We start from the raw sequence: 21,765 nt of genomic DNA on the forward strand, positions 1-21,765 counted from the left end.
GAGTTTGTAATGGTCAAATTTGGTCACAAAGTCTTTAGAAAATGTAAGAGAAAGGTAAGTTGATAGCTTATAGTAGGAAAAATAAAAACCTATATATGTGTTGTCATCACCGAGGGTTACAGTTCAAGTAAAAAAGTAAGTATTTTTGTAAGTCATCCTTATGAAAGTAGTCACAGGGCTTGGTATTTCAATATGCTTGTTCATTTGAGATTCAATTGGATCTTGTAGTGGAGTTTGGATTCATTCATCCAATTTTTCATGTGTTTTTGTTAAAAAAGTATGAATTAGGTCCATCCCATATTATCACATCATAATCAATTCACATACAATGAGATATCTATCCTATGAAAACAACCTCTAAAAAAGAATTACTATTTAATAGAGATTATATATTGAGGTTCATATAATTTCAGGAATAGATTTAAATTAACAGAGGTTTTTTATCCTTGGTTTAATTTCAAAAATTTATTTCAAAACCTCAACAAAATAGTTCATGTTTATTTCAAACCTTAATAAATGAATATAATTGAATAATTTTTAATTACTTTTATAAACAAATAATTAAAAACTATACAGTTTAATTTTTTGTTATCATTATTTTTCTCTTATGTTTTCATGTTTCCCTCTCTTTCTTCCCTTTAATCCTATTTCCTCAATTGTATTCACTCTCTTTACACACCTTAAATCCTAATTCCTCAATTCCTATCACTTTCGTGTTCATTGCATATCTTATAGCAGTGCACTTTATCTCATGCTAGTGGACCTAAAGTTTATACCTCAATCCATAACCATGCTAGAACATTACTTTATTGTTTGTGACCGTGTTTGTACTGAAGAGATGATTTGAGAAGAATTGAGTGGATGAATTTAAGGGGATGAGGAGGGAATTATAGTGTTATTTAGATTAAGGAAAAATGTTGTATTGTTTACATATTTTATGAGAGCTAAACCTCTTTAGTGTTATCTTTATATATGGGGTTTGCTAACCTAGTTTTTTTTTGTTGGATATTTTAACAAAGTATATGAAGTTATTTTAATACACAAAAAAAATTATCATTCATAAAAAAAAACATACTTTAAATATAAGAGTATTTTAATAATTTTTATTTTTAATTTAAAAAAGAAATAACACTCATCTAATCCTAACCCACATCCTTCACTTATTCAATTTGTTTTTCTTTCATCTACATCCTCTCTCTCACCCGTTCATAGTAACTCACAACATTGTAATTTGATGTTCACGTTGATTTCTTATTGGAAGAATGTATTATATCTTTTTTCTTCTTATTATTATTTAATTTCGTTTTTAAATTTTTGAAACAGTAGTTCATCTTGAGGATTTTTGATACTTTTGCATACTTTTTATTTTAAAACAGTAGTTTGACAATAACTTAACTTAAAATCTTAAAACCTTAAAACCTTAAAATAATAACTTTGCATACTTTTTATTTTACTAGATAAAACTTTCAACTTATATATATCCAAAATGAAAAAGTGTTTTACTAATAAATTGTCAAAATTAAGTATATAAAAAGTCTCTGTTGAAAAGGAAATGTAATAAATTCAACCATTAATATATGTAAAAGAAAACTCTACGTCTCATAGTAATAAGAAAAAAAAATCTATTCATATAGCATAATTTTCCATGTGATAAGAATTTATAAACTGGAGGTAGCATACTAATAAAACATTATGATAAAATTGTCTGATTGTGGTATTTTTGATTCATCTAAAGAAACATGCTTATATTGAAAAAGTGTAAAACTGTTTTAAGAATGGTATGCACAGGAAAAGCATAACATGGATTGAACGGTGGAGGGGAATCAAAGTCTGGAATATAAACCACGTAAAAAGTGGACCCAACCAACAACCATAATAAAGACCTTTGGAGTCACCAAAACATTAACAACACGCACGCACACACATCGCGAGTAACCCTTCAACCCTAGTCGCGTACGTAACAACCCCGACATCAATTGTTCATTTCACATCAATAGGTTTCATAATTTTATTATTTTTATTAATTTATTTATTTATACATGCGTGTGACAGACGTCTATTTAATTTGGATAAAGCAGTAGAGAGAGCGAAACGAAGAAAACAAAAGCAAGGAAAAGTCACCCTCAAATTATCGCGGCTTCTCGTACCGGTGGCGATATATCGAAGGAAGCGTGTGAAGTGAAAAATGATTATCTCGTGTGAAGAAAAAAGCGCACGTCGATTCACTGTGACGCAAGACATTTTAAAGGGTTCCAATCAGGTCGCTTTTGTATTTATCTAGAAAGAAGGAGTGCCATTCACATGTAAAGCTCCCCATTATAATAAATATAAGTGCGACTTTCTCTCCACTTTTTTTTTAATTATTTAATTAATTTTTATTTTTTCCTTTTCTTCTGCATAAATATCTAATCTTATTGTAGATAATTTTATGAAATTATTATTACTATTATTATGAGTTTATCGTTGAGAGTCCACGTGATTGATGTTAGTATGATGATAAAGTGCCACTTGTCGTGTTTATGGGAATAAATACGGAGTGATGTATCCTCCTTCCTGGCACCTGGACAGCATTAAGAGTCAGAAACTCAGAATTGCTAAGTTACAGTACACTACTCCTTTTTAGACCGTCAATATTCCAACATAAATATTCTTCTTCTTTCCTAATCCATTTACTTATAATTATTCCTATTTTTATGTGTATTTTATTAATAATTAAATATTAAATATTATTTATTCATGAAAGAGAGAAAGCATTAATAGTAATTGATAGGTGTCTTCAGCAACACATGTCGCTTTCTATGGACCACTTCCACCTCTCTCTTTTCTTTCCTTTATCTCACATTCTCCCTTCAACCAATCCTCTTTGCCTCTCCACTTTTAACAAACATACTAAACTCATCTCTTTCTTACCTTCTTTTATCACATCTCCCTTCATCAAATATTTTCAACTCAAAACATTAATTAAAAAATAACTTTATATATTTTCGTCATTGTATAATATTTAATTTTTTTTACTTTTACTTAATATAAAACTTATATTCTTGAATTTACAATAAATATTCATTTTCTTTCTTAATTTCTTCGATTACTACCTAACACGTTCTTTATTTGTTTAATTTAGCTTTAAAAAAATGAAAAGAATTTACAAATAATTGCATTTATGTAACTATTTTTTATTAATTGCGAGGAAACCAACTTAGAAACTATTTTGTATTGTTTCATTATCTTTAATGTTTTCTTGAAAAGATCTTAACATCCGTGTGTTACTTCCCATTGCAAGTTGCAACACATCTTTGCATCTTTGCTCTTCTCGTTACGCCACTGCAACTTATAGCATAGTTCAAAGCTGCTGTTACTCCTTGTTATCTTGTTGTCACTCACATCCACTTTCGTCGCTACTATCCCTATCTCCCAATTTTAATAATTCAATTTTATGATATAATTGTATCATATAGGTTAATAATGTGTTAATTTGAATAAATATCATTATATTGCTTAAATAACATGTTTTTCCCCCAAAAGTTATGGTTAAGTTTAATAATTTCTTTTTATGCAAAACACATAATCTTTAACTTTCTTCCAAAAGCTCAAGTTAACATATATCAAATCGGGATTCTCTTCTTTGTTCATTTTTATCACCAAACAAAAAAGTTACATTAAAATAGATATTATGAATTTGTTTTTATTTAAGGTTTTAGATATTAAAAGAAATTCTTTTTCTAAAATGAAACAAAAATTGATAAAGAGAAAAGTCAAATTTATAAGAAAGATTTATATAAACTTCACGACTGACAATACCAAATTTAATATAAATTTAGCCGTACAGTTTTTATGCGTCATAAGTTAAAAAAAACTTGCATAAATTATCTTGGTTGTGCTAGTGTTCACTTACTGATTTGTTAATAAATAATAATTCTTTTGTAAAAAAAATAATGTAAGTAAAAATAACTATTAATAAAGTATTGACAATTTTATCTGTAAAAGACGAACATATTGTATTATTTTTGTCTTTGTCGTAAGAAAAGTAAATAGACAGCCGACTGCCGCAAGAAGCCAAGCAGGAGCGTCTGCCTCCTATATGTGGGTCCCTCTGTACAAATATTTAATAAATAATATTGAAAAAACTAATATATAATAAATTAACTTTTCGTGACAAAGTAAAATCAACTCGTATATTTATAAAGAATCTCTTGTTAAAGTTTTCTAAAACTAACTTCTAATTACAAAAGACTTATCTGTATTTTCCTATATTTTACTCATAATAAAAGTTAACGTTTCCTTGATAGTGCTTAAATTAAATTCACTAATTTACAGTTAATTATACAGGCTATTCATCGTGTTTGCCCTACATCATCCCATATAAAAAATAGTAAATATCTATTTCCTTAAGAAAATGTCATAAAGTGAGTTTAATTTATTTTATTCACAGATAATGTTTTACCCTCTTAATATTAATATTGATTAATACTTATTACAAGTAATTCTGAAAAAATATATTCTCTATTTTACTAAACTTGACGTGTTTATATATATATATATATATATATATATATATATATATATATATATATATATATAATTTTTTATATTTATTAATTACAGTTAAATAAGCATTGATATATGTAAAAAAGTTAATTATGTTTTATTTTTTTAAAATTTTGAAACGCAATTAAAATTGGTGTCTATTTTAATTTTAATATAATTTAATCTTTAAATTTATAAATAAATAGATATTTTTTAAAATTTAATTAAAAGTTCATTATTTTAAATATCAAAATAAAATTTTTACATGTTCAAGTTTACATATTTGTCTGAAATATTATTTAATACTTAAAAAGGTTTAATTTTTAAATTAAAATTTAAAATAAAAAATTCAATTTTATATAAAAAATATAAATATATTTAATCTTGTAGAAAAAAATCCAGAATAATATCTATGAAGAGAAGGTTGCAGTCAGAGACAGGTGCAGAGGGGCCTAACACCACGATATGAGTTCCACTGCAGTTTCCTATATTGTTAGCATGCCTTTAAATAATTTCAATTATTTGTTTCACTTATTTTTCCTTTGGCATTACTTTATTAATTGTTAATATTTTTTTTATCTTGCATAAAAATATAATTCTTATCTTTATTTATATTGAAATTATTTTAAGCCCTAATTATTTCTTTCTTCCTTTCATTTATGATAAGTAACAAGCATATAGAATAATCTATAATTAAGTATATTTAATAAGTTTGAACTTTTAAAACAATGGACAAGATTTTTCCCTTTGAGAGTCTTAACAATTTTGAACTTTTAAAACAATGGACAACATTTTCCCCGTTTGAGAGTATGTACATTAAAACGAACCAATTAAAATATTTGAAAAAGATAAAAATTGAATAAAATTTTCAGCTTTAACTTTTAAAAAATGTATTTTTTTTAAATTATTCTAACATTTAAAATTTAACATATATGTACTATGTTAATTTTTCTATTGCATAGCCAAATGAATCTTAATCCAAAAGTAATTGAATCTATTATAAACATACAATTATTATTTTAGAACACTTGATATTATTTTCAACTTTTTTTTTAATTTAAACCAAATTCAAGGTGAGATTTAACACTTTGGACAAAAGCTTATTTATCATTTATTTTATAATTTATTTAATAAATGTTTTTTTTAAATAAAGAATGAATTACTACAAAAATTCACAATAATCTCTAATCCAACTCACATTTAAATAATAAGTCTTTAGTTAAGTAGTAAAATATTAGGTTAAAGACAACATTAGGTGTAATACTTCATGTTTTGAGTATAGGGATCGAAGTCAACGATGTAATATCTTATACGTTATAAAAGGGTCCAAATGCTAAGTCAAATTATTTGTCTTCATACTATTATTTGTTGGTAGCGTTTATCCATTATGCTTGAAGATTACCTGCATAAAGTACTCTAGTGTCAAAATCGGTAAAAACTCAACGGCTTAAGCATTAATGGGACAGTAAATACAAAATCACCTACCTATATTTATAGATTTTAGTGTAAGTTATTAATTAATAATAACTTAATTATGACCCAATTGAAAAGATAATCACTCTTTAACAAGACAGTTCGATTTGATTTTATTATCGCTCAATGATAAGTAACTCGTTTGGTTTCATCTAACTAATAATTAAGCGTCCGATCTATTTCTGACCAGTCGATCATATGATACACTTTATAATTATCTTAATGATTAAAGTAAATAGTTACTATAGATTGAATTCATAAACAAACGAACAAGGGTTGATTTTGATATTTAGAGAAAAGTTTATTTTTATTTAATACAATTTAAATTTTATTCACAAGGACCCTTATTTATTTATTTTAAAGATTTTTTAATATTTTAAAAAATTTATGTGTTTAGAGGTTTTTTATTATATTCTTGGTTTTAATACATAGAAAGTATAAAAGGAAAATTATCAATTTATAAAAGCACAGCATTGACATTATCATGTGTTTTGAAATTTGAAGATGAAGGACATTAACTTTGTTTATATTACATGATGAAGGGAGGAAGTTGCACCCAAAACCTTGTCACTGATGGGGACAAATTAAGTCTATATATTTATTTTTCATCCACATCTTTCAAAACATTTTGTAGATGTTTTTTTCATTGCTTTTTGTACTCTTAAATTATTTCTATCTGTTGCATATCAATCAACCAACAAGTAAGAGAGAGAAGAATGTTTCAACTCATACTCAATCTACTCACTGTTCTGATTTAAGGAGATGATTCCATGAACAGAAAAAGTCAAATAACTGTAAGATTCACTTACGTATTAAATATACTTTTCTTGTTATTCTTTTACATCTGAAATGCATCAAATATGGAAAGAGAAGGAATATCATATGTTAGTCTGTTTGATTCTCCTTATGGCAACCAAAGAAGGGTAATATCATCGCCAAAAACAGTGTTATATGGTTCTGTAGTCCAATTTCTTCTTTGGATAATACTGTTCTTACAAGGACTACTCAAAAATATTGAATTTGTGGCATTCATACTATCTCTAGACAAAGAAAACATACGTTGTAATCAATAACTGTACCCTCTGCTATACCTTTATGTATCAAAATGGAGAAAAACATAAAGATAAAAGTTCTCTTCAGACAAAGAAATAACGACTGATGAAATTTATTTAAGTTCCATTTGTTCAAAGAAACCACTTGAATAAGGAAACACATGCAGAAAAGTATTATTTTTCTTTTATCACCATTTATGTCAGTTGAAGCTCTCTGTACTTTAACCAAGTTCCTAGTTCTCTCCTGCACTTAACAAAGGGATTTTCTGCATTACCAAAATGGTACACGAGCAGGATGAATTTCTACAGCTACAAAATGTGTAGTAATAGTTTCTACAGCTACAAAATGTGTAGTAACTGATTTATCGCGCCCCATTCTCCAATGCTGCCTAATTTTCAAGAACAATGATAAAAGTAGGAATGTAGGTGCTGTCTAAGGTATCCTGCCCGAAAAGTAGCTAGCAAATATATATACATGTTACGTTGATAAAAGGAGCATTTATTCTGGTGGTCTTAAGCAACCTCCAGGAAGAAGGAACTTAAATTTATCTGCATTCTCTATCAAGTATGCAGGAAGATGAACTGCAGAAGCTGAACGGGGTATAGACCCCATCTTTTTAATCAACTCTTTGAAAGAGTATTCCTCAGGGAGCATATCAAAAAGGTCATCTCCCTTGCAAATGTTGTTCTGAATTCTTGAGTGACTTAAGAAAGACTTCCGTTTCACACGGTCTGCATGGCTATAGGCAGTCATCTTGAACACAAACTCTGAAATATACCGAAAGCAGAAGCTGCAGTGCCATCCTGCATCGGAGAAGATTAAGTCTGTCTGGCGTGAGTGGCGGTATTGTGTCCGGGGACCAAAGATGTGGGCAGTGGAACGCCAGCTGCTGTAGTCCACCGGAAACTCAAATGAGTACATGTAATGCCTCAACTCAAGATGCATTACGGGAGGAATCCCTTCACACCACTGAAGTAGCTTCAAAGTATGAGGACTTGGAATTTCATCTGTATCTGACATGAGAAGAATATCACCGTAGGAAATGCCTGCACGGCGTAACAATGAGTTCATAGCCCCCCGTTGTTTTGATTCAAGCATGAATGGGTCCTCATATGATCCAGGGACTGCAACTCTGCCAGGATAAATGTCATGGACAGTCTTATGCATGGCAAAGGCAAATCTTGAAAGATTGGACGCAAAGAAGAGTCTCTTTGGAATGCCTGTAAACGTTGTATTGGACTCAAGGATCACGAATTTTGATACATAGGGAAAAAGTTCGCGCCATCTGATCTCTAGCAGGTCTAACTCATTGCTGAAAATGACAGCATCAAAAATGCGGCGAGGCTCAGAGCGAAGGGACCAACCATGAAGATTGCAAAGGTGGTCCATGGAGACATTTTCTGCATAATAGTGAGGCATACGTTTGAAAGGAGAAGGCGGGTTGTCCCAAAGGGGACGGAAGAAATAAGAAATCTTCTGGCCATGGACAAAAATTCCAAACAAAAAAATTGGCACCAGTAATAGAAGTAACAAACAAAAGAACATGGGAGGTTTTCTCCTAGAAATGAGGCGTGGTCGAGGAACCAGGCCTTGCACTTGAAGGGGAAACATTGAATGTTCTAATTGATTTCCCCAGCTTGACAATCAAATTCAGAAATATCATGTTCGCCTGCACCAGTTTTAACGTAAGGGATCAGAAACAGCAACAAAAAGTGATCATATTCTACAATTCATGAGATATATGAATACTAAGGTTAAGAAAAAAGTGCGGCATAAGTCCTCATAAAAATGATGAAAACTCTCGAAATTTTTTACCAAGGAGAGTGAATCTCTTAGCATAGACATACCGCACGCTAAAACATAGCAAGGCTACAATTGCAGCTAAACAGGGGATTTTCCAAAAAAGATGTTGTGCTTGTTGTTAACAGAAGATACCAAAATTTCCAAACAGTTAAGTATTCTCACATTGAAGTCACATTTCGATAGACACCAACCAAATATGAACAAAGGATATTCGGTATGCATAGAAAAGTGCAGACATTTGTAATGAAAAAGAAATCTCAGAACCAACTAGTTTCTGACTTTTGGAAAACAGTTTTTGAACAAGAAGTTTGGCAAGAGAATTAAGACAACAATGCGGCCAAAATTGAAACAAATGACCTAACTCTTCCCCTTATATCACCAATGCCAATAAATTACAAAATAGTTAAGCCTATCTATCACAAAGATTTCAGACTTTTACGGTTTATCATGACATTCCTTTACAAGTGATGATTTTAAGTTTGACACAGCAATTAATAATCCACTCCTAAACCCGACAATAAACCATAAAGGAACGGAATCAGAAACTTGGAATCAAACCGTTCGGTAATAATCTACGAGGAATCATTCGAATCGATTCCCCTTCTCCCGAACAAAAGACAAACGAAATATTCACCCTTCTCAGAACCCATATTGAAAGGAAAACCACCTTAAATTGGCAAACCTAAGTTTCAGAAACGAGACAAAAAAAATTGGCCTCTGGGAATCGTGAAGAACACATTTTTGGCCCCCCACACCGCAATGAAACACCCATGCAAACTGCAAACCCGCGCACTAAATAAAGAATTGTAAAGAAAAACAACAATAACAATAAAAAGGGCTATAAATGCATGAAGAAGAAGAAGAACGAAGAATAGAAGAGTACCTTAGAGAAGTTGCAGAAGGTAAGAAAGAGATAGGAATAGAGGGTCGAAATGGATTGCGAAAATCCATTGAAAGGTAGCGAAGAGCGACAGAAGGGGAGAGGATAAGAGCGAAAATAGGTGTTCTTAATATCCCAATCCTAGCTCCCAATTGTATCCTTTTCTCGTAAAATTGGACTCTGGGTAGTAAGAAAGAGAGAAAGAGCCAGAGGAAGTGAAGGTACCAGAAAAAACAAAACAGCAAATTAACCTTTTATCGACTTCACACGCGAGAATTAATACGAGAGAAAAATAAATTTTTTTATTATTTTTATTTTAAGATAAATTTTTTATTATTTTTAATTTTTATTTAAGTAAATTTAAAAATAATTAAAAATAAATTTGAAAATAATTTTTATAAAAATTAGTATAAGATTAGATTGATGTGACAAATTAAAAAAAATTATTTTTAAATTTACATTTCAAAATCATTCAAATAAATAATAAAAATTTTATTTTTAAATCCTAAAATCACTTTTCTCAGAGTGAACAAATCATAAACTTTTCTCAAACCTCCTTAACGACAACATTAACGTTAGTATCAACATCATACATTAACACCTTCGTCTTCTACTAATTATTGCTCGATAGCAACACCAGTGAACAAATATAGTGTTTTATTTATGCAAATAAAATATTTAATTTTATTATACACGCCTAAAGAACCTTTCGTTAAGAACACGAATAAATAAAAATAAAATATAAATTTATTAAAGAATATTTTTAAAGTAACTAAAAAATAGTTAATATATCTAAAAAAATAGGGATAAACAATTACTGGTTCACCTTCCACTGAACAGTAAACTGAAGTAGTCCTTTGTTTTTTTTCCTTTTCTTTATCTGTGGGGGTTATAGTTTTAGGGTTTATCTATTAAAAAAAGCGTTGTTAGATTTGGATATTGGGAATATTGGAAGGTTCAAAGTGCCATGCGTCTAGTAAGGAACAGGGCGATGAATTCGGAAGGTTTAGTTCAGAGTCTGTTTCTTAAGGGTTAAAAATGGCTTTTAATATTTGATGGCATAAAATAAATTATATTCTTATTCCATGAATCTTAGTGCATTTTAATATTAGGATATGTGATTCAGTGTATTCCAGTTAACAAATCCACTCTAACCTATCATAACCGACATCTTAATGGTCCACTCTAATCTTTTTTCTCTTTCACCTCTCATCCTTCAATCCATATTATCACGCCATAAAACAAAATTCAGATATTTCCAACTTTTTTTCAAAAAAACCTTACTTTGTGCTTGTAAGGTATTTAAAAAACTTAATGCTTTAGAGACTAGCTTACTAAGCTCAAGAACACAGTAAATAATTCTCAGTTTTTTTTTTTTTTAATTTCAATCCTCATAGGTTAAGCTTTTTACATGGCGAGCTTTATTCATAGAATAAGATAAATTTAAATTCTAAATAATCTTCAGAATGTTTCAATCATATATAATATACTTGTGTTTATTCAATAATATTTATAGTTGTTGTAGTAACATGTTTGCACCCATATTTATATTTATATTTAAGATGAAGAAATTGAATAATGATAAATAAGAGTTTAATCTATTTTTCAAAATTCTTATTGCATATATGAAAAAGTCCTATTGCTCAAAACTAACTAGAAATAATAACATATGAATGGAATATATGAGTCAACAAATAAATCCAAGTATATTTATTTAGTATAAATATAGAAGAATTTAATTATAATCAAACTAAAATAATTTGAAAGAAATGTGACGGGTGTGAGGACCCAATTTATATATATAAAATAAAAATAAAAACTTCTCAAAATTGTATTTTGGGATTTTATTTTATATATTATACATACATAGCATAAAATATAATTTTATAATGTTTTCTAAGTTGATACCCCTCTATTTATTGATATACAAGTTTACTTGAATTGTTTATTTTATGTATCCTCCGTTGTTTCACTATTATCTATTTTGAAAAAGTAAATAATTTTAATTCTATGATATGATATTTACAACAAATTGAAAATTTAGTTTTACATATATTTATATTTATAAATATAAGACAAATAAAATCAATGATCAAATGCTATTTAGTCATACAACACATTAATTTTAAAATCATAAAATAAAACAATGATGTTAACCTCTTTGTAAAAATAATATAAAATAATGTCAGGATTATTTAGTTATATTAAAAAAATTGGCTCCTTCTATAGGGTGTATTTACTCAGAGGGATGAATTTGAGAGAGAAGTTGATGGATTTGAGAATATTAAAGAGTAAATTGGGTGTTTTTTTAAGGAATTTGGGATGAATGAGAATGAATTTGAAAATAAATTTGTAACATCCCAAAATATAGTAATTACCATAGATTAGAATTAATTACAATTAATAGTTAAACGTGCAGTTTTACACTAAACACAAAAATTCCAAAACCGAACGTAATAACATACAGGGATAAAATACCATACAGCAGTATTTCAAAGTTTAAAGACGAACGGTTTTACAAACTTTAACCGAACGTTCAAAAGCTAACCGCAAAGATAAAAACTACAGCTTAACGAGCGCTCTAGGGCTCGGCTTTAACCTCTACTTCAACCAGACTGGCGTCCTCCAAATTTTCTTCTTCTAGCGCTTCTTCAAGCAACGCCTCTCCGTCTGCTCACATCCACACGGATGATCATTGCATAGACAAGACGAACGTTCATGGACGAACGACAACACAAGGAAAACAACACAGGGTAAGCTTATTGAATTTAATTCACAAATAATTCATACACATAACATTTCAACATTCATAAAGATATCACAACACATATAATCAGTTCAAACTCTCCTAAGACAGACCGTCCGGACTGTATGAATCCATGTACCTACAGGCGTTCGTGCACCCGGGTGATGTGATAACTGTACACATTCAACAGCTGCCACCCGAGGTTAGCCCTATCAGTCCAAAGTACTCAGTAGGACTAGGACCTCCTGCCATTCCCACACATGACCTACTCCCCTCTAATTGAGGACGAGCACTCACGGAATATCAGGATGAACTGCCATCAGTAAATTTACCATGGTCATACTACACAACTTCTCATATTCAAATCATAGAGACGTTCCTCCTTGGAACGCTCGTTCAAATTCCATAATCATAATTTCATCTCATATACGGTTCGCACATTATATAATTCCCTCTAAATCTCATTCTCATTCTTAGTTCCACTTTCATAAAAAGACGAGCGTTCAACCCCCTTCATAATGAGGACGAACGTTAATATGATACCGAGAGACACTCATTTCTGATAGAAGGAAAACGAACGTCTTTCCAAGGACGAACGTTAATATGATACCGAGAGACACTCATTTCTGATAGAAGGAAAACGAACGTCTTTCCAAGGACGAACGTTGTGACCACTTGAATCAATTATATGGACTGACTCTATAGTGATTCAACTGATACTTAAAATAATTTAAATTCAAGGACTTTAGATTGAATTCAAATGAATAAAGACATCATAAGAAGTTTAGATATTGAAACAGATACGAATTTATAAAAGGTACTAACCGCCAGTCAATGACCGAGCGCGGTAGCGGATATAAATTTATTGTTTGGACGAACGCTATTTAATTTTATGGACGAACGCTATTTCAATTCAGGACGAACGCTATTTGTTAATTACGGAAAGAGCGAGCGTTCGGTATAGAACCGAGCGCTACTTATCATTTACACTTTTAGGGCGAGCGTTCGGTATAAGACCGAGCGCTACTTAGGACGTACGCTCTGGGTCGAGACCCATTGCTGAGGCAAAATATTAATAGAAAGGGAATTTGTATAAGATATTCATAGTGAAGGGAATTATTTAGGAATGACTAAGTATATAAGATGGTATTTATCTAAGCTTCTCACTTTCTCGCTTAATACTCAGAGTATCTCTGTTTGGCCGAACGCTCAAACGTAAGACTAATAGAAGAGGGCGTTCGTCCTAACACAGTATTCTTTCCAAATGAAAGAATTCTGTTTTCAAGTAAAGTACAAAATACCGAACGGTCAAAGACCGTTCGATAACGAACGTTCATTTTCTTAGTATTTCATATTTCCAGTCTCAATTACAGTAACTCATTTTTCAGTATAAACCTTCATACCTTTAACTACTCATATCCTAGCACATCTCATAAATTTCATATATCATCACATCATCCAGATCATACATCAAGGATCAAAAATACACATTTCATACTTTATAATTTCATACAGTTCATACGGCACAACACATACACATGAATTAAACTTAATAAGCTTCCCTTACCTGGTTCAGCAGTGAACGCCCTAAGCGAATGCTTTTTAACTTGCCCAAATACAGTTTCCTACCCTCAACGTGCTTCTCAAGTGTTTCACTAAATCTAATCACAAGAAACGTAGAAGAACTTAGCTTATATTCTAATATGCAGTTGTACCAGGGTTCGCATACAACTCAGAAAAGGGTGTTTAGAGTTTGAAAACTTACCGGTCACAGAACTCTAAAGCGTTCGGTTCCAGTGAAAGCTCACGATGCCGTGAATGGTCCTACGGTTTCTGAAATGGGATCGGAGGATATGATGATGAGTTATCTTAGAGAGAAGATGAAGGAGTTTTAGAGAGAAGCTGAAGAAGAAGAAAATCCAGAGTTTCGTGAGGGAGAAGGTGAATGCAGGGAATGAGGGGAAGTGTTTTCAGAGAAATCATTTTCCCTTCCCACGCAGGACGAACGTCCATTCTCCTGATGCCACTTGTTCTCCACTATCTATTTTCAAATGTTCCAGTCGTGACACTTGGCAGATGCATGCAGAGTGAGTGTGAGTGCGTTTTGACGTGGCACGGTGCAATTAATGAAGATCAGAGTGTGGGGATTTGGGTGCGTTTCTTAATACAAATTTTGGACTGGATTTTAGAGCATTAATGACGTGATTTGACAGGTGGCAGTGATTTAAATTTTCAAGACCTTACAAAATTATACGAAAGTTTATATAAAATTTAACTGATATAATAAACAAAAAACTGTTTTCATAAATAAAAATTTAAATTACCAAAATATCTTTAGTGAAAAAATAATATAAACTGATATTTTGTTAATAATATAATTATTTGTAAATAATAACAAGAAAAAAAATAAAAAATAATTTTGAAAATAAAATAAATTTGTCAAGTAAAATTAATAAGTAAGAAATATACTGAGAATGTTGGTAAAAACCTAGGCACGTGACGTAACAATGTCTTTATTTACAAATAATTACTTAGCACTCCATACCCATGCAAACAACAATCTTTCTCCACCTGTCTCCTCCACCATATTGTTTTAATTGCTTCTGTACCATAGGATATCTGAATGTACCAGCAGTCGACCTTTAACGTCATGAGTGTCTACAGTTTGATGTCGAGCACCTGGTAATCGACAGTCAGTAACATTCGCATGTTAATGTTGATCACCAGATGATCGACAGTTAAAGACATTCGCAGGATGATGTCGATCATCTAACGGTCGACAGTCAGTGATGTCGCGACACATAGCGCTCGCACGACAACCAAGCGATTTAGCATATACAAACGGACAGTTTCGAATGTTAGTCAAATACCACGAATCACGGGAATAACTGACCCAGTATCAAACACGATCTAACAGTTACAACTCCCGGGTAGTCAACTTCGGTAACTGACCGAACTTTCAGGTAAACGGTTTATTTTACTGTTTTAAATACACAAAACAGAGCAGAAAAAAGGTACGTTTTTTCCCTTATAGAAATTAAGAGAGAGAAATTATTCTTCTTCTTCTTGATCATCTTGAACTGAAAATATTGAGGAAAATCCCCTCTTCTGACTTGAGCGTCGGAGTGCCTTTGCAGGTACCCAACCCATTTTCCCCTCGGAGAACATAGCACTGGAAGAGAAACATCATAGTAACAGCGTCACAGGAGGAAGCAGTTCAGAGTTGTTCGGTGTATATCTTGGCTTCCACATCCCTACTGAAACATTTTGGTGCCCACCGTGGGGCCGAGATTTGATATCCCAACGACGACCACCGGAGCTATGGAAGACTTCAACACTCGCGAGTTGATCCAACAACTGCAGACCCAGATCGAGGCACAGGCGCAAACTATACGGGAGCAACAAGAACTTCAGCGCAAGCAGGCGGAGGAGCTGGCGGCACTGAGAGCGCAACACCCACCGCCAGAAGTATCTGCCTCTAATCGGCAGGATAACAATGAAGCGAGCCACCATGGAGGACCATCTGACCCCTTCGACGGAGGAAGGAAGGGGCCTAATTCCATGCGCCTCACTAACCTGCTCCCATTCACAGAGGCCATCATGCAGGCGCATATGCCGGATAAACCTCCCCCAGCGCTGGAACGTTATGATGGCATCGCCGATCCTGACAATCACTTGCGCAATTTTGTAGATGCCATGACGTTCTACACGGATAATGACCCTTTCATCTGCAGAGCTTTCTCTTTATCCCTCAAGGATGAGGCCTTGGAGTGGTTCCACACTCTTCCATGTAATTCGGTAGATTGCTTTGCAGCTTGAAACTCTGTTCAGAAAACAATACGCAACCAATAGAAAACCGGAGATGACTGCTGCTGAGCTTGTGAATACCAAGCAGGAAAAAGATGAAACGTTACGCGCGTTCATGCAACGATACAACGAGACGGCCCGGCGTGTGAAAGATATCAATCACACCTTTATCATCAGCAATCTACCCTCGTGCTTAAGGCCAGGATATTTTGCGGAACAATTATACGCTGACCCTCCAGCATCCATGGAAGAACTGCAATCCACAGTTGCGAAGTTCATCCACATCGAGGATCTCCGCAATTCTCGGAAGAAACAGAAACAGGATACCTCCAGCCATGATGTAAAGAAAACCGCAAAGCGATCAACCAACGACTATAAATCAGACCGACCGCCCCGAAAAGAGTCAAGGTGGACGCCTAAGTACGATCGCTACGCGACCCTCAACGCACCCAGAGCAAAGGTGCTTGAGGAGGCCTTGCACGCCGAACTCCTAACTGTGCGGCGACGAGCTACTCCCAAGAACGCGAATAGCAGCAAGGCCTGCCGTCTCCACATGAATCATGGACATGACACAGAAGAATGCAACTTGGTGAAGGACGAGCTGGAGCGACTCATCCGAGCAGGCTACCTCCAGAACTACGTTAAAGACAGAATCTCTACCCGAGCCACAACTCCTCACCGTAAGGATCCCTCCAGACGGAGCCCTGAGCGATCTCCTCCCAGGGATGACCGACGCCGCAGGCGGTCGCGCAGCCCACCCCGACGGACGGAAAGAGAGCGTTCAGTCCGAGGTCGAATTGACACTATATCGGGTGGATTCGCCGGGGGGGAGTGTTGTCCTCTGCCAGAAAACGGCATCTAAGACAGTTAAAGTCAGTACACATGGTGGATCGACAGCCTCGGTCGATTCCTGATATTACATTCACTAATGCAGATTTTCACGCGCCCGATCACGATGATCCCATGGTCATCACGGCTGAAATAGCTCGGTACGACGTCAGCAAGGTACTCGTTGATCAGGGGAGCTCGGTCAACATCTTAGACTGGTCCACCTTCAAAAAGATGGACCTGTCCGAGGACCTTATTGCTCCTTTCAACGAGCAAATTGTCGGCTTTGCAGGGGAAAGAGTTGACACCCGGGGGTACCTTGACCTACGAACGCGACTTGGAACTGGTCGGGAGACACCGAAACTTAGAATTCGCTTTCTGTTGGTCGAGGCCAACACATGTACAACGCCTTGTTAGGGCGACCCTGTCTGAATGCATTTGGAGCCATTGTTTCCACCCCTCACCTGGCCATGAAGATTCCCACGGAACGTGGCACCATTTGCACCGTTAGAGCCGATCAGCGAACGACTCGACAGTGCTATGTGGCCGGGCTTAAGGTCACCCCTTTTGTCCCAACCAAAAGGGCTAGAGGAGCTGAGACCGCGGCGATCGACTTGGACCCCCGAACCAATATAGATGAGCGTCTCCATCCACAAGGCGATGTCAAATTCCTTTCATTATCAGCGGATGCCTCCAAAAACACAAACATTGGCGCGGACCTCACTTTGAAGGATGAACAGGATCTGAGACATAGGCTCCGAGCCAACGCGGATTTGTTCGCGTGGACGGCCTCCGACATGCCAGGAATCCACCCCGGAGTCATGGCCCATAAGTTGTCAATCTTCAGAGAGGCACGCCCTGTCGCGCAAAAGAAGCGAAGGTTCGGAGAAGAGAAGCGAAAGGCCATTCAGGTCGAGGTCGAGAAGCTGATGAACGCCCAGTTCATCAGAGAGTTAAACTACACTACGTGGTTGTCGAACGTAGTCATGGTCAAGAAGTCGAACGGCCAGTGGAGAATGTGTGTCGACTTCACCGACCTCAACAAAGCGTGTCCTAAAGATTCATATCCCTTGCCTAGCATTGATCGGTTGGTAGACGGGGCTTCCGGACATGTCGTGCTCAGCTTCCTCGACGCTTACTCGGGCTACAACCAAATCCCCATGTACGCACCTGATCAAAGCAAGACAGCTTTCATTACCGAGCGCGCCAATTATTGTTGCGAAGTAATGCCGTTCGGTTTGAAGAATGCCGGGGCGACATACCAGCGCCTCATGGATAAAGTTTTCCATCATCAGATAGGTCGATGCATGGATGTTTACGTCGACGACATGGTCATTCGGAGCCATTCCATGGAGCAACATTGGCAAGATTTAGAAGAGGTGTTTAGCCAAATCAGAAGGTACAGCATGCGCCTCAACCCTTCTAAGTGTACCTTCGGAGTCCCTGCGGGCAAGTTTTTAGGCTTCATGCTCACTCGTCGAGGTATCGAGGCCAACCCAGATAAATGCAAGGCTGTACTCGACATGACAGCCCCAACAACTCTCAGGGAGGTACAACGACTGGTTGGTAGACTCACGGCCCTCTCTCGCTTCATTCCGAAGCTAGCCGAACACATCAAACCCATCCTGAAGAACATGAAGAAGGGCACCACACAACACTGGGATGATGACTGTGAAACAACATTCAACACTGTCAAGCGCATCCTCACTAGTCCCCCAATTATGGCTAGACCGGACACTGGGTCTGACTTACAACTGTATATCGCAGCATCCCACCACGCCGTCAGTGTTGCCCTAATACAAGAAGCACCGTCCCTCAAGTTAATATATTTCATCAGCCGTACGCTGCAGGGGGTGGAAGAAAGATATTCTCGCATTGAGAAAATCGCACTGGCTCTACTCACAGCGTCGCGTCGACTCCGACCCTATTTTCAGAGCCACCAAGTAGTGGTCCGTACCGATCACTCGATAGCCAAGATCCTCCGCAAGCCCGACTTAGCAGGAAGGATGGTTTGTTGGTCAGTAGAGCTTTCCGAGTTCGGTTTACGCTATAAGCCGCGGGGTTCCGTCAAGGGTCAGCATTTGGCAGATTTTGCAGCTGAATTAATTCACACATCCGACGACTCGACACCAAAGTGGCTCCTCAGCGTAGATGGCTCCTCCGACAAAAGGGGGGGAGGATCCGTGGTTGTCCTAGAAGGACCAGATGGTTTCATTGTCGAACAAGCCATCACATTCAAATTTTCTGCTAGCAACAACCAGGCAGAATACGAAGCCTTGATTGCTGGTCTGTCCTTAGCCAAAGAGTTCACGATCACTCGTCTAGAATGTCGGATGGATTCAAAGTTGGTGGTCGGCCACGTGAACGGAACTTATCAGGTTAAGGATAATCAGTTACTGCGCTATTTCCACAAAGCTCAGACTCTACTTCAACATTTCACCGAAGTCAACATCATCCATGTACCCAGGGAGAAAAACACGAAAGCAGATCTCCTGTCCAAGTTAACTCACTCTAAGGAGAGAGCACAACTGTCATCAATCATCAAGATGACGCTCGACCATCCTGTTGTGGAAGCGTTCGTCACCGATGTGTCGACTCCTGCAGCAGACTGGCGACAAAAGATCAAGGATCTAATGACGCGACAGGAGCAGGGAGAGAGCATTAGTTTGGCTGATTCAAAGCGAATTGCACGTTTCTTGTACATAGGCGACGACTTATACCGCCGCAACCACAGTACTCCTCTATTGAAGTGCATATCAGAGGAAGAAGCCGACTACGTCTTGCGTGAGCTGCATACAGGCGTATGCGGATTTCATTCGGGTAAGCGAACGCTCAGAGCACGCGTACTCCGTGCCGGATATTACTGGCCTACGCTCGACCAAGATTGTGAGACGTTTGTCAAAAAGTGTATCTCCTGTCAAGCCCACGGTCACGACATCCACGCACCTCCCGAGGATTTGCATGGTATCATTTCTCCCTGGCCTTTCGCTCAATAGGGTCTCGACATAGTTGGACCTTTACCCCTTGCCAAAGGGCAGAACAAGTTCCTCCTCGTGGCGGTCGACTATTTCACAAAATGGATAGAGGCTGAGCCGTTGTCCGTCATCAGTGCTCAGCGAGTGCAGAAGTTCATCTGGCACCTGATATGTCGATTCGGTCTACCACAGAAGATCATTACCGACAACGGTCGCCAGTTCGTCGAGCGCAAACTAGAGACATTCCTCAACAGTTTGGGCATCAAACATGTCAGCTCCTCGGTCGAGCACCCTCAAACGAACGGCCAAGCCGAGGTCGCAAACAAAGCCATACTTACGGAGTTAAAAAAGCGACTCGGCGAAGCCAAAGGTTTGTGGGTAGAAGAACTACCAGAGGTTTTGTGGGCATATAGATGCACTCCACACGGATCTACAGGGGACACACCATTCAACCTGACCTATGGCACTAATGCCATGCTCCCGGTCGAGGTCGGCGAACCCTCGTTGAGACGACATATCACCGATATGACGCTGAATGACAAGCAGATACGGGTGAATCTCGACATTCTTCCTGAACGTCGAGAGGTTGCAACCATCCGCGCGGAAGCACAAAAACGAATGTTGTCTCGCCGTTACAACACCAAAGTCAAACCCAGAGCGTTCAAAAGTGGCGATCTGGTTTGGAGAAAACGAGGGGAGGCTAGGAAGAATCGAGCGCACGGCAAACTCGCTGCCAACTGGGAAGGCCCATTCCGCATCGCCGAAGACATGACGAATGGTGCATATCGCCTCCAACTCCTCGACGGACAGCCCATTCCCAACACGTGGAATGCTACTCATCTTAAATATTATTTCAGTTAGCATTTATTTTTTGCTGAAACATTACTCATTACAGTTTCAAATGAGAAGTATACTTCATTATTATCATTATTTCAGTTCATGTATAATTTCTCGCATGTCGAGTCCCAGGGTCATCGCCCATTCCCGCACAACTTGGAGGTACTCCAGCTGGTAACTGTTCACCCTCGAACACCCAGTCCAATCGGGATACACTCTCACGGGTAACTGTTCACCCTTGAACACCCAATCCAATCGGGATACACTCCCACGGGTAACTGTTCACCCTTGAACACCCACTATTCCCCTACTCGACCCGCACCGGTCACACACACGACGCTATTTACATGCTCGACATCGACACTTAAGCGCATCTTCTTAGTCGACCATCGTATTCGACATTTATTTATGCAGACAAATATTCAGCGCATAAGTCATTACGGAGGAAGTTCAACATCCAAGAATGCTTAAGCAAGTTTCAAAGTTCACCATTCACAATCGTCAAAATTTTCAATAAAATCAAGTTCAACAGTCAGACGAATATCTATGTTTGCATTTACATCCCCATGTATGATCCTAATCTATTACAATATTAGGTGTGCCGTTAACAACATCTCCGACAGTCTCCAGGGCCGGCTCATCGTTAACGACCGCCTCTTCACCTTCTCCCAAGAAGGCATCTTCAGGAATTTCATTCAGAGGTTTCAGTTGACCCTCGTGCACGTCCTTCTGAATGTCAAATTGTATTCCCTCGATTGACACCTCGCTCAAATGTCCGACCTGCCTCAGAGCCTTCCGAAAACCTCTGGTATGTTCAATCACCACAACATCTTTTAGTT

At 36.3% G+C, this 21,765-nt stretch overlaps 3 protein-coding genes across 5 annotated transcripts; 2 read left to right on the plus strand and 1 right to left on the minus strand.

Moving 5' to 3' along the window:
- Positions 1-7,226: 7,226 nt before the first annotated feature.
- LOC108323892 (uncharacterized) lies at positions 7,227-9,962 on the minus strand. 3 transcript variants are annotated; one of them, XM_052878545.1, is made up of 3 exons: positions 9,737-9,962; positions 9,521-9,630; positions 7,227-8,719 (listed from the first exon to the last, which is right to left on the minus strand). In XM_052878545.1, exon 3 carries the CDS (start codon positions 8,659-8,661, stop codon positions 7,549-7,551), a length of 1,113 nt encoding a protein of 370 aa, XP_052734505.1. In that variant the 5' UTR covers positions 8,662-8,719; positions 9,521-9,630; positions 9,737-9,962; the 3' UTR covers positions 7,227-7,548. The 3 variants fall into 3 exon arrangements, with proteins under 3 accessions (XP_052734505.1, XP_017412194.1, XP_052734508.1); XM_017556705.2 differs by lacking the exon at positions 9,521-9,630; XM_052878548.1 differs by lacking the exons at positions 9,521-9,630; positions 9,737-9,962 and having other exon boundaries at positions 7,227-8,450; positions 8,566-8,719.
- A 6,379-nt stretch (positions 9,963-16,341) lies between these two features.
- On the plus strand, positions 16,342-17,148 carry LOC108329592 (uncharacterized). Its single transcript, XM_017563876.1, has one exon. It carries the CDS (start codon positions 16,342-16,344, stop codon positions 17,146-17,148), a length of 807 nt encoding a protein of 268 aa, XP_017419365.1.
- Positions 17,149-17,584: 436 nt separating this feature from the next.
- Positions 17,585-20,950, plus strand: LOC108329586 (uncharacterized). The gene is made up of 2 exons (XM_017563861.1): positions 17,585-19,915; positions 20,111-20,950. Exons 1-2 carry the CDS (start codon positions 17,585-17,587, stop codon positions 20,948-20,950), a joined length of 3,171 nt encoding a protein of 1,056 aa, XP_017419350.1.
- Positions 20,951-21,765: the final 815 nt, after the last annotated feature.

This window comes from Vigna angularis, chromosome 1 (genome assembly GCF_016808095.1).
Source record: "Vigna angularis cultivar LongXiaoDou No.4 chromosome 1, ASM1680809v1, whole genome shotgun sequence".
Classification (NCBI taxonomy): Eukaryota; Viridiplantae; Streptophyta; class Magnoliopsida; order Fabales; family Fabaceae; genus Vigna; species Vigna angularis.